This window comes from Antechinus flavipes, chromosome 3 (genome assembly GCF_016432865.1).
Source record: "Antechinus flavipes isolate AdamAnt ecotype Samford, QLD, Australia chromosome 3, AdamAnt_v2, whole genome shotgun sequence".
Taxonomy (NCBI): Eukaryota; Metazoa; Chordata; class Mammalia; order Dasyuromorphia; family Dasyuridae; genus Antechinus; species Antechinus flavipes.
In genome coordinates, this window is record NC_067400.1 from 383824113 (window position 1) to 383842311 (window position 18199).

Consider the following 18199-nt stretch of genomic DNA (forward strand, 5'->3'; position numbering starts at 1 on the left):
GAAGGTAGAGAAGGGTGTTATGATATTGGTTTGATGCTTTTCAGTTTTCCATCAACTGGGATTAAAGTTTAATTACAACTACCAATCTCCAGGCAACTTATACTCTGTAGGTTCATATTTTTTCTCCCTCAATCCCTTGCTCCTCAAATATAATCACCATTACTAATAGCCAAAACCATCAATGTGAAACAGTTAAAATGTGTCTAAAACAGATAGTAAAATGACTTCAAAGGAGAAACTGGTACAATAACATGTAGGCGATGGGGTCTGTGTGTGGAAGGAAAATGGGAAAGTTTGTATTCAAAGTACCAATCTAGTTCTGCCTGTCTCATTATTGATTTTTATATGTCTGGTATATTAGAGCCTCAATGATTTTTAAAGTACCAGTTGACAACTTCATTCATTACTGTGTACTAGTTACTTGTGTATCTGTATTCTTTCTAGTACCTAAATTAGCATAGTGTACAATAAATCTCAGGATATAGGGCAGCCTCTTTGATTTTCTAGGAGCAGGTCTGACTACTAGAAGTTAGTCTGTGTAATAATTTAGGATTAACTTATAAGCTACACATTATAGGGACTTCTCTAGATAATGGATTCCAAACTGGTTCAATCTGAAAAGAGTGGACTTTGCAGTTTGCAGAGTTGACTCCTACCCAAATACATATATCACCACTCATTCCATCTTTGATCCTGGAAACAATATTTGAGGAAATCAATTCTTTAGTCTGAAACTGATGGGACTTCATATTAGGATATATTAAAGTTGCAAATATTAAAAATGTTTTTCCAGATTTCTGATATGATGAATTGTTGAGATAGGAGAAGCTATCACGAGGAGGATAAAGCTTTACTTTTTATATTCCTCTCCAACAATAAGTCCCAAGATAATTGTTTCACTCAATACAAGACCTAGCAGGCATCACTGAAAACACTTAAATCCTGTCTACACCATGCCAAAATAAGAGATCAATTAGCTTGGTCATTAACTATGAGTCAAGTCAATGGAAAATAAATCAATTCAATTATCCTTCTTTAGGCAAAGCAGATGGTTACCTAAATGTTATTATTTTTAACCAGTTTTTCTCATTGGATATAGAACTAAAAGAAACTTTAGGAATAAATTAATCTAGCCATGCCCACTCATTTTACCTAAGAGGAACCTGGGTCCTTCGGTTTATGATTTATCTAAGATCAAACTCTGGCATCAAAGCCAGGATTTAAATTAAAGGCTTCATACTCCAGCTTAAAGCCATGGTGCCCCTCATTTGTGTTTTCTGAATAGTATAGAACTTTGTTTTATGAAACACCTAACTTCATGTGTATGGTCTGAGTTCATTTGTCCTATTAACCAGTCACACATATTTAAAGTCTATTTTTATTACATGAGATTGTTGTGGTTTGTTTATCGGCATCATAAGCTTATCACGAAGAACACAGCCTTCTAGTAGCATATTTACTCTATATACAATTTTTCCTAGGTGATCAAATTGTCAATAAAGGCATAGGGACTGAAACTGTGACTATTTCAGATGTCTAATTTTTTGGATAAGAATATAAAAAAAATTAAAATTCCATTTTTATGACACATAAATGTTGAAGTAAAAAAGAAAGGTAAAAGCTGCTTATTGGCATTGCATGAATTTGCCACAAAATCATAGTTCATCCAAATCTATTTTTAAAAATGTTACCAAAAATGAAATATTATCTTGGTTTTTTTTTCATGCTCATTCTCTTATTGACAGCAGCAAATTACAACAAATTGTTATGGGATTTAGTATGAATACTTGATTGACTTTAACTCAGTGGGATCTCAGAATTCCCAAGCTCAAGCAATTCACTATCCTCAGATTCCAGGTAATAGGGTTAACATGTGTATTCTACTACATTGATTATATATGGGGACAAGAGAAAGCCTGTTGCTACTATCTATAAGTAAGTATCATGACAAAACAGTTTATGAAGGGACATTGAAACCTTGAACCCTGGATCTCTAAAGAAGAGAATTTGACATAAGGTCTTTATGTCTTGGATCCTTCAAAGGGTGATTGGTTACTGAAGTTATTGCAAGATTTAAAATTAAGATAATTCTACAGGATGGACCCCTGATGCTTTTATGACAAGGTTCCATTTGGTTGGCTTCAAGTCATGAAAAAAATATACAGTGTATTTTAGGGCCAATTCACATATGTCTTAATCTAATAATATGGCAGGTAAAGATCTTGAAAGTCATCTAGCATGTCTCTCTATTTTCATGACATTTAAATTTTCTCAAATTTATCTATGCAATTTTAAAAGATCTCCTAAAAAGAAGTTGCTGTGTCCTTTTTTTGAGAAATCTTTCTAGCATCTCAAAAAAAACCTCTCATTATCAGGAAAATTTTCTTCATGTTTAACCTAATTCCTTTACTCTGCACTTTAAATCTTTTTCTTTTTGTTCTGTGCTAGCAGAGATGGAAACTGGCTTATTATCAACCTCTGAGTAATAAGCTGGGAAAATGAGCAAGGCCTATTGTATGTGAGAATAACTACCTCTTTCTTTTAAATATGAGGTATGTGAAATTTCTTCAGTATTGGAACTTTGGTCATGGACCAGTAAAAAGCATATTCATTGTTTTTCCTATCATATAAATCTGTTGATACTGGGCTACTCACAATTAGAGGCCAGAGCAGGAAGGAAGCTAGGGTGATCAACTAGAAGGAAAGGTAGATTCTGGAGAACAAGGGTGATTTGGAGTTAAGGCTTAGAACAATATAGAAATGGCTCCAAGTGAAGCCTGAGGCATCTTCTATTTTGGGTTGCTTTCCAGTCTAATTGGCCACATAGCTAAACTCAGTAGGCTTGCTATTCAACTCTGATTTCAGTTAAAGATGTGTATCCTGCCCTACTTGCCAGGTGGTTGCATTCATCCAGATGAAATAGCAAAATAGAAGCATCACAAAGGCATTTGTGCTGTTAGGTGCATGGATTTGTAGAGACTTTTGTCTACTTTTTGAGAGATTTTATATGAAACTTTTAATAATATTATTTCTATTATGTAAAATGTCCTCAATTCCCTTTCATTTGTCTAGTTAATTCTAAAATTGTCTCTTATTGATCTTCATATATTCTTGTTATCTTCTTCATTAGAATCTAAATTTATTATGACTAGGGATTATTTCAATCTTTTTATTTATAAGTGCTTTGTCCAATTTAGAGTAAGCACTTAATAAATCCTTGTGGTTTGATTTTCTTATATCAGACCAGTATATCAGAAGAGAAGGACACACAAACTCTTAGAATAATAGCCCTGGAAGGGACCTTAATCAAATAGTTCAATTGTTTTTATTTCATGAAACTTATACCTTGACTTGTCCAAGGTCACAGAGCAAGTTCTTGAAAGAGTCTGAAATAGAATTCTGATCCACGGACCCCTGGATAGGGTTTCTTTCCCATGTTCTATGCTAGAGATAAGCTCAGAAACAGGGGAGTGGTTAGGTGAAGAGGGCTATGAGACAACTTTACCAACCTGCTTCATGGTTAGCAAAGGAAAATACCAGAGGAAAATGCTGAGGGTCAATGCTGTGATGGAAAGGAGAAAATCACTGTTACTTAAAGTACGGGGATATTAACAGTTTTTTTAGTCTGAATTCTGCAAATTTTGGGATTAATAGATCTACTCATCATGTTGTCTCTCCTTTGATAAAGACTCACTTTTTAGAAATTAGTAGCAAGGGATGTGATAGCACAGGGATGATAGTCAACTGCTAGCTTGAAAGGGGCAAAAAACACTTTTCTGTGAATGAAACTAGTTTTTGTAGGCTCTTTCAATGGAATAATTTTAAAATGCAGCATCAGGCAAATAAAAAAAAGAATGAAAGAAAAAGTCTCAGAACCATGTGAAATCTGGGAAAAATGGGAGTCACTTGAGGTTGTATTAGAGTAAGATCATGGGTCAAGCATGGAGTGGAAGCCTAGAGAAGATGTAAGGTTTTAGAAAATAGTTCCAGGATAGAATGAGTTTGATCTTGCAAAGGGATAGTATTTTGAATGTCAGCTTACAGGGAACTGCTAGACTTTGCATCCCCTGGTAAATCATGAGCCATTGTTTTGAATTATTGCCACCCCCTTTAACCCCTGTGTAGAAATGTCATCAAACATTCTGATGTTTTTTTGAACTCCTGTGAAAACTCCTGTTTTTTCTGAAAGATGTGATTTCAAGAAAAGATGTAAAAGCTTTATATGGTTCATTTGACTTTCTGATTTGTTTATGTCCACAAACAATTGAGAAACATACTCTAGCTCTGACAGAATTAAAAAAAAAACCCATAGAGTAACACATACACACACACACACACACACACACACCACAAAAGACAATAGCCAATAGGGGTATAAAATTGAAAACTGGCATAAGCTTTTCCCTCTGTTCAAATACACATGCCCCTAATATATTTATGCTAACTATATATATTTCTCTAAAGAAAAAAAATTTCCTTCTAAATGTACAACTATTATTTTACTTGTTAATTGAGGTCAGATTTAAATTTTGTTTAGTTTTTCTTCTTAAGTACTATCAAGCAGAAGTTACAAATAAATTGATTACCAAAATGGAAAATTTGGGGGCTGGGAGAAAAATGGATGGACATTGTAGAGACAAGGGAACTGAGTATTCTGAAAGTTTCAGCTTGGATGGTTGAAACCATACAATATTATGTTTAGTTTACTTTGCTCTAAATAGTACTGTTAACTTTCATTTGGTGAATTTTCACCCAAGTGCTAATCACACGTTTCTATAAATTATATTAATTTAACTTATTTGCTTAACTGTTGTTCTGTAGTGAGTAGCACGAATGTTCTCAAATTCTTGGCTGTGTGGTCTTGTTGCAGTTGGAAGCGGAACAGAAAACATCTGAAAAGCATTATTTGGATTATGCATGCTGGAGCATCTCATCTTACCTTTAGGATCTGCTTCCTAAATCACAATTATTCTCACCCATTGTGTTTAATCTTTGTGTCTGTTCCCCAGTATAAGACTGCCTCTGAATAGGCTTTATGTAGTAAAGATACTATCAAAGATAAACTGAGAGGTTCTTTAAGTCTAGAGGCATTTCCCCTTTCTTTTCACTTTAGGAATGAACTCAGATAATTGTACTGGGAAAAGGAAATAGGAAATAAAGTTGATTTTGTTTTTTTGATGAGACTGTTTTAGCTTTAGAAAACACAAGGAATGTTTGGTGTGAATAACGTAATATGCCCTTCAGTGTCACTGAAAGATTTTTTAGATGTTCAAATTTTTTTTCCTCTTTTTCTAGAGCATGATTTCATCCATTGTAAATAGCACATATTATGCCAATGTGTCAGCAACCAAGTGCCAGGAGTTTGGGAGATGGTATAAAAAGTACAAGAAGATTAAAGGTAACTCACTTAACAACTTAATTGTTTCTAAAGTCTCTTCTCAAATTTTTCTTAGGCAAATGAATTATTGATTCTTTGGAATTAGTACTAATATTAAGCTCTATTGTAATTTAAAATATAACATTCACTTGTAATTTCTCACAAAAAGAAGATTTTTAAGTCTTTCTGAAATGTGGTTGAAATTCAGTGCTTTAAAATAAAAGTTTGTGAGAATAAAAATCATTTTAAAGAAAATGATTCTGATGTATTATATAGAGTTGGTAATTTACACAGAATGGTTTCCTGTCAAAAGAATCAAACTATAAATATGTATCTATATAGACATTGATATAGAGATATAAATAGCTACATGTATTATATATGTATATGTGATATGCTATTACATATTTTAATATATAAATATATACATATTGATATATGTAAATATAAGTGGAAATATTTTTACTAGATTTTATTCAAAGATACTGTATATTTGTCTTTCTAGCCTGAAAAAATGCTTATTTAAATACTTCTGGATTTATTAAAATCATTGTGATGTTATATTAGATAGGATTTGCTTAGATAGTAGTACCATATTTATTTGAAAATAACTAAATAGTGATTTCTGATCCCCTAAATAGCTTTTTTTAAAACAGATGTTATTGAAAGTGTCAAATTCTTTAAAATAATATTCTTATTTTAAAATTTTCCTTATACTTTTTTTGGGTATTAGAAAATGCTGATGAGCACATGTGTGATGATAATGGATATAAGTTAATGTTCCCTACATCTTGAGAGATTTAATTTTTAAAATATAACAAATTGATGCTAAAAGGTTCTATTTTCCATTCTACATACATTTAAAGTTTATTAATCCCTTCCCCATTATATGTATGTGTAAATATTGCCTTATCAACAGCTAACTAATTCTCTATGTCAGAGCAAATACCAATTTATGATGGGTGAATAGAAACAATTGATAAATTTGTTTTATAACCTGTTTTCTTTTTCTTTGGAAAGACATGCTTGTAAAATAATTCTTGTAGGGTTGTAAACATTTTTGTACCTATTTACAAGGTTATTTTAAAGAAGTATAATACTGTGGATAGATAGACTTTAATTGTGTGAAAAGAATAACACCTGTCTATTTGAACTATATTTATGAAGAAAGTCAAAGTGTTGACCTACATATGGGAAATTAAGCACTCTGAAATTGAATTGATATATTTCTTTTCAACCTGTTCTAAAATTGTTAGGACTTTTTCTGATTTGAGTACTTTCTATATAGTATTATTAATATTGACCCTTGTGCAGTACACAATGAATGGCTCCTTCTTATTATAAAACATTATTGTGTGGTTCACAAGTATTTCTTTTTGTAAATGTTTCCAAGTTTTTTTTTTTAAGGGAATTTTTTTTAAAGTGCTTGAACACATCCTCTTGGCTAAAAATCAAAAGAGTTATGTAGTTTCAAGGTCACTTGGTAGATCACATTTACTTGATGTTTAAGCAAATTGCACTGAGCTTCCTATTTCAATAGACTAGGGTGTAATGCCAGTTTTAGAGGGACTGGAAGCCCTTCACTGTAGTGTTCTCACAGTTGCCACTACAAATTCCAAGTGGGGTTTTTTTGTGTATCTTCCAATTTCTTCCTTTATTTCTTCGAGCATGCACTTCCTTAAGCACGCTCTCTCTCTTTCTCTCTCTCTCTCTCTCTCTCTCTCTCTCTCTCTCTCTCTCTCTCTCTCTCTCTTTCTGTCTCTCTCTTTCTTTATCTGTTTATCTCTCAGTAAATGCACAGTTAAAACTTAAAGTGTAGTAAAATCAGAATGAGACCTTGATTTGAATCAAGAGGTCAAGGATCCAAACCTAAGGAATCTGTCTGATACTGGGTACATATACTGTTCAAAGTGATGTAGCTAGTCCTTGCTATTTCACAGTGTGTATATGTGTGAGAGAGATAGAGACAGGCAGACAAAGAGAAAGAGAGAGAGAGAGAGAGAGAGAGTAGGAGGAGGAGAAAAGAGAAGGTTAAGGTATGTGTGAAGTAAACACAAGCTGCCATAAAACAGTTCAAATGGTGTTGATTCATCAACCAAAGGAGTGGGAGGAAAAATAAAGAATTCATGACAGGTATAGTGATATATGGAAAATAAACATTCAAATAACTTCATTTAAATAACTTTCAACTCTCTGAAAAGAGAATTGTTGCATTTATTTTTGGTGTATTTGGTTTAGTATAATCTCTTTTGTGTGATTAATTTTTTCAATTCAAGTTCAGTTGATAATGAGATACATTTCACATATGAAAGAAATGATTTAGCTAATAAGTTGCTTTCCCTCCAAAAAATTTAGTAGAGTTCCAGGCTTTTACAAATTTGGAAAACAGTAGTAGGAAAAAAAAAAAAAAGAAAAACAAGACAGAAATCTGCCTGGGAATACAAAAGGCTGGTTTCTATGCTCTTTTCTCCATTCCTATCCCCAAGCAGCCAGTTTCTATGTAAAATGGAAGATATGAAGCCCAGAAGAGAGCTTCAAAATAACCTTAGTGATGTCACAAGCTAAATGCAGGGTACAGTGTTAAATATGTTTCTTATTATCTACTAATGTCTGTTTTAATAAAACAGTGGGAACTAAATGGTCGCTTCTTAATCAAAACCATGATTTCCTAAACATAAGCTATGTGATTCCGTTACAAATTGCCACATATAGATATCTTAGGTCAAACTTTTTTCCTTTCTCATAGAAATAAATAAACAGTAAAATAATTATATACACTGAAAGATCAAAGTAAATATGACTAAAACCCAACAAAAATAAAAGTCTACTGGAAGGAGGAAAAAAGCATCAGATTGCAGATTCTATACCTAATGCTTAAATAAATATGTAAAAGTGAATAATCAATAATTTGATATCATTAACAACAGATGTAAAAACTATATACAAATGGAATTGTATGAAATTTGAAATAAACATTTTCAGTATGTATTTTGTTCAGCTTACTGTAAATATAACAACTATTTTACTTATTTTTTAAAAAAATTCTAAGTTGGTTTTGCTTAGTATGTTAACTTTCTTTTCTATAATGATCACATTAGGACAGATTGTTTTCTCTTTAATTTCAGAGACAATTATGGTTTACCCACAGGTATTAGAGTTACTTTTAATGCTTTTTTAAAAAAAATGAATAGACTGCTTTTGTATGTCCCTGTTTCTAATTCTCTAAACCTAGTTGCACCTAGTTGTTTTGTGATGTCAAAATATTGTGGAGGGTGATACAATAGTTAAGAAATTACTCTGTATTATTCAGCACACAGTACTATAATTTCGGTCCCCACATAACTGACTATTTTGTAAGTTTACGATTTTGAGTCTGTTTTCTTACTATAGAAAACATGATAATGATTGTTTACTTATTGAGAATTTTGCTTCCAATCTCACGTCTTGTCTTTAGTGTTGGCTGACTATATATAATTTGCTCTGAAACGGAAATATTTAGCTTTTGGGAGTATTATTTTAAGAAGTGTACCCTATACAATAATTTTTAATTTTAAGAAATTTGATCAATTAATGTGAAGGAGCAAATATTTAAAATCTTTTAAAGAATTTTATCCCTTTATAGCTGTTCTCATCATACCATGAACTTGATTTGTAGGTACACTTATTTTATCCTCTTTATGATAATACAATTTTAATGATATAGTTCATAAACACCATCAAATACTAAATATTTAATGTGGCCTACTTTTGTAAAGTATCTACAATATTAGTTGGCAAGCATTAAAAAAAAAAAAAAACTCCTACTGTGTGCCAGGTTCTGGATGAGTAATGTGTCCCAGCAAAGAAAGCTCATATAGAATACTTCCAAAGCAGGTCTAAATGAGGATTTAGTGATTTAATGGATATGAACTTAGTTTATATTTAGAGATTTTTTTCTTCTATTACTACTGAGCAAAAAGCAGGATCTTGTGTATAGCCCATGAATTAGAAATTAAAGGGTCACTAGAAGTTCATCTGAATGTTGTTGAAACTGTCAGAAAGTTTTTTTTTTGTCACATAATACTGTTTCTAGATACAGTGGACTAAGTTATGTCTTCCTCAAAGTTAAAATAAAATGCATGATTGTTATACTGCCATCTCCCTCCTTCTCCCCCCCTTTTCCAAGATAAAACTGATTGTTAACTGTCAGATTTGTGCATTTAAGTTTATATGCAAAATGTGGACTCTGGGTTGAGTTTTCAAAAACCAGTGTTACTTACCATGACTGCCTTATTCTAGTAATCAGTGTTTTATCTGACCCTGTCTGATCCAGTCTTGTAAGATCAAACGTGCAGGCCAGCGAGCAGACAGTAAACAAAGCCCATGAAGGGTTTTGGTAAACATGAAGATTAGATGTTGAATGGAAATTAAAATCCTTGAACTATTCCTCTGCACTAAAGTGGTTAAGTGGGTCGTGATTAAAAGAAATAAGTAATTATGATCATTATAGTTGAAATAATATAAAGTTACCACATTTAAAGCACCTCTTGTACCCTAAATTCTATCATTTATAAAGTGGTGGTTCAATATTGTAAGGAAAATTCAATGTTTCCTCTGAAATAGGCCACAAGAGAATCTAGGCCTTCAAATATGGCAGGACAATCACTTTAATATCATTATAATCCTCTTTGAATGGCCTTGGGTCCCAGGTAGGACAATTACTTTAATATTATTATAATACTGGCTGAATGGCCTTGTTTCAGATCCTGTTCTGACCAGATTAAAATAATGAAGTGGTTTTTTTTTTTCTTTTTTTCCTACTTAGACATAAGAAGGCTTAATTCTAACTGCACAGGTGCTTCTTTGGTAAGAATATTGTCATTCACAACAGACCAAAGAAGCAGGAAACATCATTGTATCTTTGTGTAATCTTTATGCCTAAGTATTTAAAAAAGGGAAACTTGGCCACCTGATCACATTGCTTGGTATTGTCAAAGATGCATTATAGAAACACCCTTCTAGTAGACTGGTAGAAAGAACTAAAAGGAACAACAGCTGCTTGCCTATTCTTGAAGCTTAGCTGGCACGAGATACTTGGACAAAGACAGAGCAGAGGGAGCCAGAGATAGTTGTGGTTTATCTTCAATTGGTAATCCATTCTTCTGAAGGCAGCCAATCTAGCCATCGAAAACATACCGGTGACTCACTAGCAATTGGTTTTAGCTGGTTCCTTACCTTAACATCCCTAAAAAAGGATACCATGTGTGTTTTCTGTAAAAAGTTATGAAAAGTATATTACCATGGAGTTTATTCTATTTGTAGTAGTCAAGTAACCTTGTTCTTTTTTCATCCTCCCTTTCCCTGGCTCTCCTCTGCCTCTCTCTTTAATTATCCCTCTCCTTAAATCAACCCAGACAGGTTTGGGAACTGGAAAGTGTGACCTTGATGTATATATGTGTATATATATGTATATATGAATGTATGAATATATATAATATATATATATTCATAAAATGAGAATGTACTCTACTTCTCAGAGTTGTTATGATGTTTTATGAAATTAAAACCCAAAGAACAGAAAGCACTTCAAACTCTTCCAGAATAGGTACTATGTAGAGATGGCCTGGAGGAGAAAAAAGGGAGGGAGGAAATCACCCTTCAGATTGTTTGATTAATTGGCTATTAAGATTTTAGAATTTGATGAGGGTCTGAATAAGATCAGTCCTAAAGAACCATTCCAAGGGTCTTTATAAGTTGCTTTATCTCATTAACTCTAAAATAAGAATTATAATAGCACCTTACTCACAGGGTTGCTATGAGAATCAAATGAGATATTTGCAAAACATTTAGCATAGTTATCTGACACATAGCAGGTGCATAACAAGCATTTGCTCCCTTTTTCCTTCACTCCCCACTTAAATTATCAAAGTAATACAAAGTTTCAGAACTACTATAGAAAGAGATATCTAGATTAAACTAGACTTCAGGTTTCCCATAAATTCTGGTCCTAACCTGAATTCTTAGGAGGGCAGATTTAGGGCTTCAAAGACCTCATAACTGCCCTATGGTATAAGTTCAAAGATTTTCTCTACTTCTATCTTATACTTCTCATTCTTTACCCAAAGCTACAAAAGATTTAAAGATTTAAATCATCTTTTAATTGGCAAATATTTCAATAGGAATGCTCTTCAGACATTAGATGAATCCCCCCTCCCAATAAATACCATTATTATTCTTTGTTCTTTAGTATAGTGTTCACTTAGCATGGATTCCTATTTACACATATGATAAATTGTTTCAGAAACCCAACACTATCATTTGACTCTGAATAGAGCATGCTGATTGATAACTACATTTTGTTAATTGCAAAAATATTTCCTAAAGTAGTGAATTTTAGAGCAATACAGAAAGGAGATGAATAGATTCTAAAAGAGATTTTTTGTTATTAATTAATCTCTGGGATGAACAAACTTTGCTGGTAGTATGACAATTCCACCTTAATGGTAGAATTACATTTCTTACTAAATATATATGAGGGTTTGCTCATAATGCTTGAGAAAGCTAATCTTTAAGACTTTTTCAACTCAAGGATGACATTAATAACTAAAACTGGGATAAAACCCTTTCATATTCAGGTCCCAGAGGATCTTATTCTATTTCCATTTCTCAATAAAATTGAAATTATTTGTATTTTTAAGCAAAAGTGAAATTTTAATTAGTACATAGATATCATGTGGATCAGTGCCCATTTGATTAATTTTTGTTTACAAGACTATATGGGAGAATCACATAAATAGTACACTGACAAAGGCAATATTCTACTTTATATGAATAGTGGGATGCATCAGCACTTTGGAGAGGTTGTGGACATTCCATTCATGAAGGTATTGATGTATGTATATGTAGCACATACATAATCGATTCACAACTTCTCATCCATGTTTTCCACAAATCTTTCTTAGAGGGGCTACTTAATGGTAGAAACCTTTCTCTTTTTCTCAATATCTCAACGGTTTCCCTTTTGTTCTTCATAATCCAAGTGTGGTTCCTTATTATATAATGAAGCACATTATTCCTCTCCTCAATTGAGAACACAGCCTTATAATTAAAATGGAAACTAACAGTAAAATATAATTAGTCACATAAGTATTTGTATTACACATGATTTTCTAGGAATATTCCTAATAAGTAACGGAAGTAAATTGACAATGGAGAACAAATTGTAAGTAAAAGTGTGATAGTATTCCAAAGAGAAGAATTGAGAATATGATGCTGATAAAGTGGAATAATACTCATTTTTCTCCCCAGGCAGCATAATAGTTTGAGGTTCTTAATACCAAATTGGCAGAGGTACAGTTGAGGCATATGTTCTTGTGGAGTTTAAATGATGGAAAAAGGATGCTGATAATACTAGGAAAACACACCTATGAAAACCAGTCATGTGGTATGATCATAATGCCCACTGGTACAGCTTTGGTTCTAGAGCTAGAAGCATTCCCCTTACAAGTCTTGTTTTATTAGGAAATTATAACTTGGCTCAGACTATTCAGCCTAAGGCAGAGCCTTTCCAAGTTAGATCTCAACCCAGAAACAAATTTTCTTTAACAAATTTAGAGGGTGAAAAAAAAAACACAAAAAAACCCTTTTAGGTTTGGGAGTATAAAAGACACACATATGCTGAGCTTCGTTCTCTTGTGCCCTCCAGTTACTTCAAACTGCTTACATTTTCTTTAATTATATTTAGTGAGACCTTTTGGTAATAGTTTTTTTTTTTAATGGAGTTGGATTGATGTCTGAGGAAAATAAAAGATACTGCAAGTGAGTCTTTGCTTCCTCCTAAACCTACTTGTTTTAACATTCAAAAGATTTCATATTAGAAATTTATTTCTCTCTCCATCCAAGTTCTCTCTCCAACTGAAGGCAAATAGATTTTTCTTCAATGATTGAGTTTTTTTTGGCTTTAAGACTACAAGATGTTCTAATCTGTCAGGGAAATTTTTATTTTTTGGTTAGTGTCTAGCAGTGGGGTCGCAATGGCATTATGTGCCAATGTGGGTGAACAGGGTTCTTATTTCTTGCTTTCCTTGGGTATGATTTTCATGGCCCACTCTCCTTTTGGAAGAACCACTTTCCTCTCAGATTTGGGCACAATGTGAAGAAAGATAACAACTCCAACTCAATACTACCCTAATAAGAACTGGAATGCATTAGGTTCCTGCCCCTTCCAAAGAGAGAGGAGAAAAACAGGGAAGAGAAGATAAGAAAAAGATTCTTGGCTCAGGTATCAGGAATCCTGAACAGTTCCAGCAATGCTGTCTCCAATCTCATGGCTTGTGAATAATTAGATTGCACCATTAAGGGCTGGAATCCCTGTGCTTACTTTCATCATGGCTTCTTTTTCCACTTCTGTTCTAGCTCCCTTCTATCAACTCATAATGGTCATAGGCTTGCCTGAGGATGGGAATAATGAGGCAGAAGATATCTGCCAATCTGCAGACATCTTACAAGTGAATTTAACAGACTGAAAGGGGCTGATTGAATAATAACTTTGCTTGGTGTTGATTTTGAGCATTTGAGAGCTATGATTCTCCTTCAATGTTCTTAAGAGTTTGTTTCTTTGAAATAATTCGTAGTCTTGTCTAATAATAGATAATAATCTTAGACAATAATCTTGTCTAATTGTCTAAGGGTGAATTGCCCTTCGGGTCTTGGAGTCTAAGGATTTTCTGGAGGCCACAGGGCTAGGCAAAACCAGGATTAGAATGCAGGTCTGCCGACTCCCAGTCAACTGTTCTTTCTACTTAGTCATTCTGTCAATTTAATATGTTCTTTAAATCATGTCATACCTTTATTTGCAATGAGGTTTTCTTTTTAAAAATATATACATTTTTAAGCAAACAAAACAGGGAAAGAGTGACATTAATTTACAAATAGTCAATATTGTTTCCTACTGATCAGGACAAAAATAAATTTTGAAAGTTCATAACTAGGCAACTAGAAATTAAAATTATGCTATGGAATTACATCAGCCAGAATTGTATCATAGCTTTGGTCATATATTTTATACTCATTTACATGGCCTAGACATCTGGATCATTTGCAACAAATGGCTGTCCATATTTTCATAAGCACTATTCACATGGTGAACCTGGTCAAATTGTTGAGTCAGTGGTCCTGGCTCTTTTGCTTGCAATGTATACAAATTCACATTTTCTCCCCTAGCTTTGCTTAGTTCATTGACATATCTTCCAGAATATGCTATACTGAGTTCTTCCAGGAAGCCATAACATAATATTTCATTGCTTTTCTAACTTTCTAGGTAAATTTGCACATGTATGTACATGTACAGTATGTATATATACCAATCATAAATATGAAGAAATTAGCTTTTTTAAGTTTAAGTAGAATTTATCAGCCTGTGAACTTAGTCACTAAAAATTATTTACAGTTTTTCATCATCAGACTTAAGTAAATAGATGTTTCTGTGTTGTCTCCCCATTACACAGTGAGCTCCTTGTGTCTTGTATGATTCTTCTCAAGTACTTAGCACAGTATATAGCATATGTAGGCACTTAATAAATGTTTATTGATGGGCTGACATTCTGAAATTCCATTCAGGTATATTCAACAACCATTTATTTGTTTGTTCAGCATCTTTTAAAATTTTTTTGTATTTTTATAATAGCTTTTTATTTTCAAAATATGTGCAAAGATAGTTTTCAACATTCATTCCTGCAAAATCTTGTGTTCCAAATTTCTCTCCCTCCTTTTTTCCCTATTCCCTTTTCCTAGATATCAAGCAATTCATTATAGGCTAAACATGTAATTTTTCTAAACATATTTCCACATTTATTATACTGCATAAGAAGAATCAGATTAAAAAGGGAAAAATGAGAAAGGAAAAAAGGCACAAGGAAATAACAGCAAAAAAGGAGAAATACTATGTTGTGATCCACATTCAGTCCCCATACTTCTTTTCATATGTGGATGGCTCTCTCCATCACAAGTCTACTGGAATTGGCCTGAATTGCCTCATTTCAACAACCATTTATTAAGCTGACTTCTTTGCTTTGTAGGTGTAAAGATGCTTGTAGTTTTGATAAGCGCAAATGAGCAAAACAGCAAAAACTCTTAGAGGATATAGTGAGACTGACCTTGATAATAGGATTTTGTTGAATTTGAAGATTAGGAGAGGGGATTTACTTCTTTTCATATTGGGTGTTAACTCTCTTTTAGTCTTATCCACATGCCAACCAATGTACTCATGTTTTAGATTCCTTTTCTGTATATGAACTATTGTATATCTTTATCTAGCTCTCTCTTTATACATATACACACATATCAAGCAGCCATTACTTTCTCTGTGCTGCTTATCTTGGCTTCACTAATAATTAACTGGGCAAAGTCACAATCTCTCTCAGTCTTAGTGTTTTCATTGTTAAATGGAGATTTTTTTTTTCCAAAAATATTTTTTGGATAGTCCTTGCCCACAGGAAGCTTACAATCTAATGGGGGAAGATAACACATAAAAGGAACCTGAAAAGAGAAGAGTCAAGAAAGATACTTGGTTGGAAATGGAATCCACAAGTAACAACAAGATTATACAATGGTCTATTCTAATAAACATGGCTCTTTTCAACAGCTGGGTGGTTCAGGACAATTTCAATGGTCTTGTGATTCAGAGAGCCACTTTTTTTTTTTTTTTAAGAAAAATAAATAAAAATGAGCCCAGGGCCAGTCATTTCTTCATTGCCTACATAGTTGCACTCCTTTCAATTGGATTCCATTTCCAACCAAGTATCTTGTCATTTTAGCCAACCTGAGAGGCATGAGGTGGTACCTCAGAGTTGTCTTAATTTGCATTTCTCTGATTAGAACATTTTTTTCATGTAACTAGAAATGGTTTTAATTTCTTCATTTGAAAATTGTTCATATCCTTTGACTATCATTTGGAGAATGCCTTGTATTCTTATTAATTTGAGTCAATTCTCTATATATTCTAGAAATGAATCCTTTATCAGAACCCTTAGATATTAAAATTTTTTCCCAGTTTACTGTTTCCCTCCTAATTTTGTCTGCATTGGTTTTGGTTGTACAAAATCTTTTTAACTTAATATACAAAATTATCAATTTTGTTTTCCATAATGTATTCTAATTCTTCTTTGGCCACAAATTTCTTCCTTCTCCACAGATATGAGAGACAGACTATCATTTGTCCTTCTAATTTGCTTATAGTATCACTCTTTATGTCTAAATCATGAACCCATTTAGATTTTATCATGGTAGAGGGATTAAGTATGGGTCATTGCTTAGTTTCTGCCATACTAATTTCCAATTTTCTCAGGAATTTTTGTGAATTAGTGAGATCTTATCCCAGAAACTGGGGTCTTGAGGATTTATCAATAGATAATTATAGTCATTGACTATTGTGTCTTGTGAACATAACGTATTCCACTGATTGACTAGTCTAATTCTTAGCCGTTATCAAATGGTTTTGATGAGTGTTGGTTTATAATATAATTTTAGGTCTGAGATAGCTACACCACCTTAATTTGCATTTTTTCCATCCTTTCCTTTGAAATTCTTGACCTTTTTTTTTCTTCCAGATGAATTTTCTTATTATTTTTTCTAGCTCTATAAACTAATTTCTTGGGAGTTTGGTATGCCACTGACTAAGTAGATTAATTTAGGTAGAATTGTCATTTTTATTATATTAGCCCAACCTACCCATGAACACTTGAAATTCTTCCAATTGATTAAATATGACTTTATTTGTATGGGAAGTGTTTTGTAATTGTGTTCATATAGTTCCTGACTTTGTCTTGGCAAGTAAACTCTGGGAGTCATTTTTAAGTGGAGGCTTTGGGATGAGTTCTTTGCTCTCATCAGTATCTTGCGATTGGAAGATACTCAGCCTACTAAGTGCAAGTTATATTTGTAAACAAAGGAGATAATAGATTCACTATTCAGTCATTTACCTTATCCCATCAATTCCAACCCTGCAATATTTTTTCTTTCCTTTCTTCTCATTGTCATCATCCTGATATAGCCTTCCTCTCTCATCTGAATTATCGCTCAGTCCTCCTAACTGGACTGCATGCTCTCCCCGCTCCAGTTAATTTTTCTTATCACTTCCAAATTGTCCTTCCTTAACCAATGATATGGTTATATCACTCCTCTGCTTGAAAATAGTCAGTAGGTCTTTACTGACTCTCAGATGAAGTCCATGCTCCTTTGCCTGGAATTTCAAGGCATTTCACAACTCAATGCCACAATACCTCTCTGCCTTTATCAATCAGTTTGTGGTTGTTCAGTCATTAAGTTGTGTCTTAATTCTCTGTGACCCCATGGACCATAATGCACCAAACTCAATACTGTCCATAGGATTTTCTTTGCAAAGATACTGGAGTGTTTTGGTATTTTCTTTTCCAGTGGAAACTCTGTTTTCCAGATGCATTCTAATATCTTTGTGCCTTTTCCATTGGCCATTTCTTATGTTAATATTATGCCTCCTATTTTGACCTATTGAATTATTTCCCATTTTAAAAAGCCCAATTTCAACTAGTTCTTTTCTGATAACCTTTCCTATTACCCTTGATTGAAGACAGCCTTTTTCTTTAGAATTCACATAACATTTTTGGGGGGGTTGTAACTTTCTGATGCACTTAATATGTAAAATTGTATTATAGCTATGATATCTCAGTTTTTGTTTTATTCTGATAACAAATGGTAGATTTCTCAAAGGTCTGGGGATACCATGATTTATCCAAACTTTGTATCTTCCCAGTGCTAAACACAATGGTCTGTATAAAGTAGTTACTTGATAAATATTTATTGTATTCT

The 18199-nt window shown here is 33.0% G+C and overlaps 1 protein-coding gene across 1 annotated transcript in view; it reads left to right on the forward strand.

Annotated features, from left to right (window-relative positions):
• The window catches only part of SATB2 (SATB homeobox 2), a 212996-nt gene that overhangs the window by 90564 nt on the left and 104233 nt on the right, over positions 1 to 18199 (forward strand). The window contains exon 6 of the mRNA XM_051985926.1: positions 5296 to 5398. Coding sequence (XP_051841886.1) covers positions 5296 to 5398 — 103 coding nt within the window. The remainder of the gene's footprint in view (positions 1 to 5295; positions 5399 to 18199) is intronic.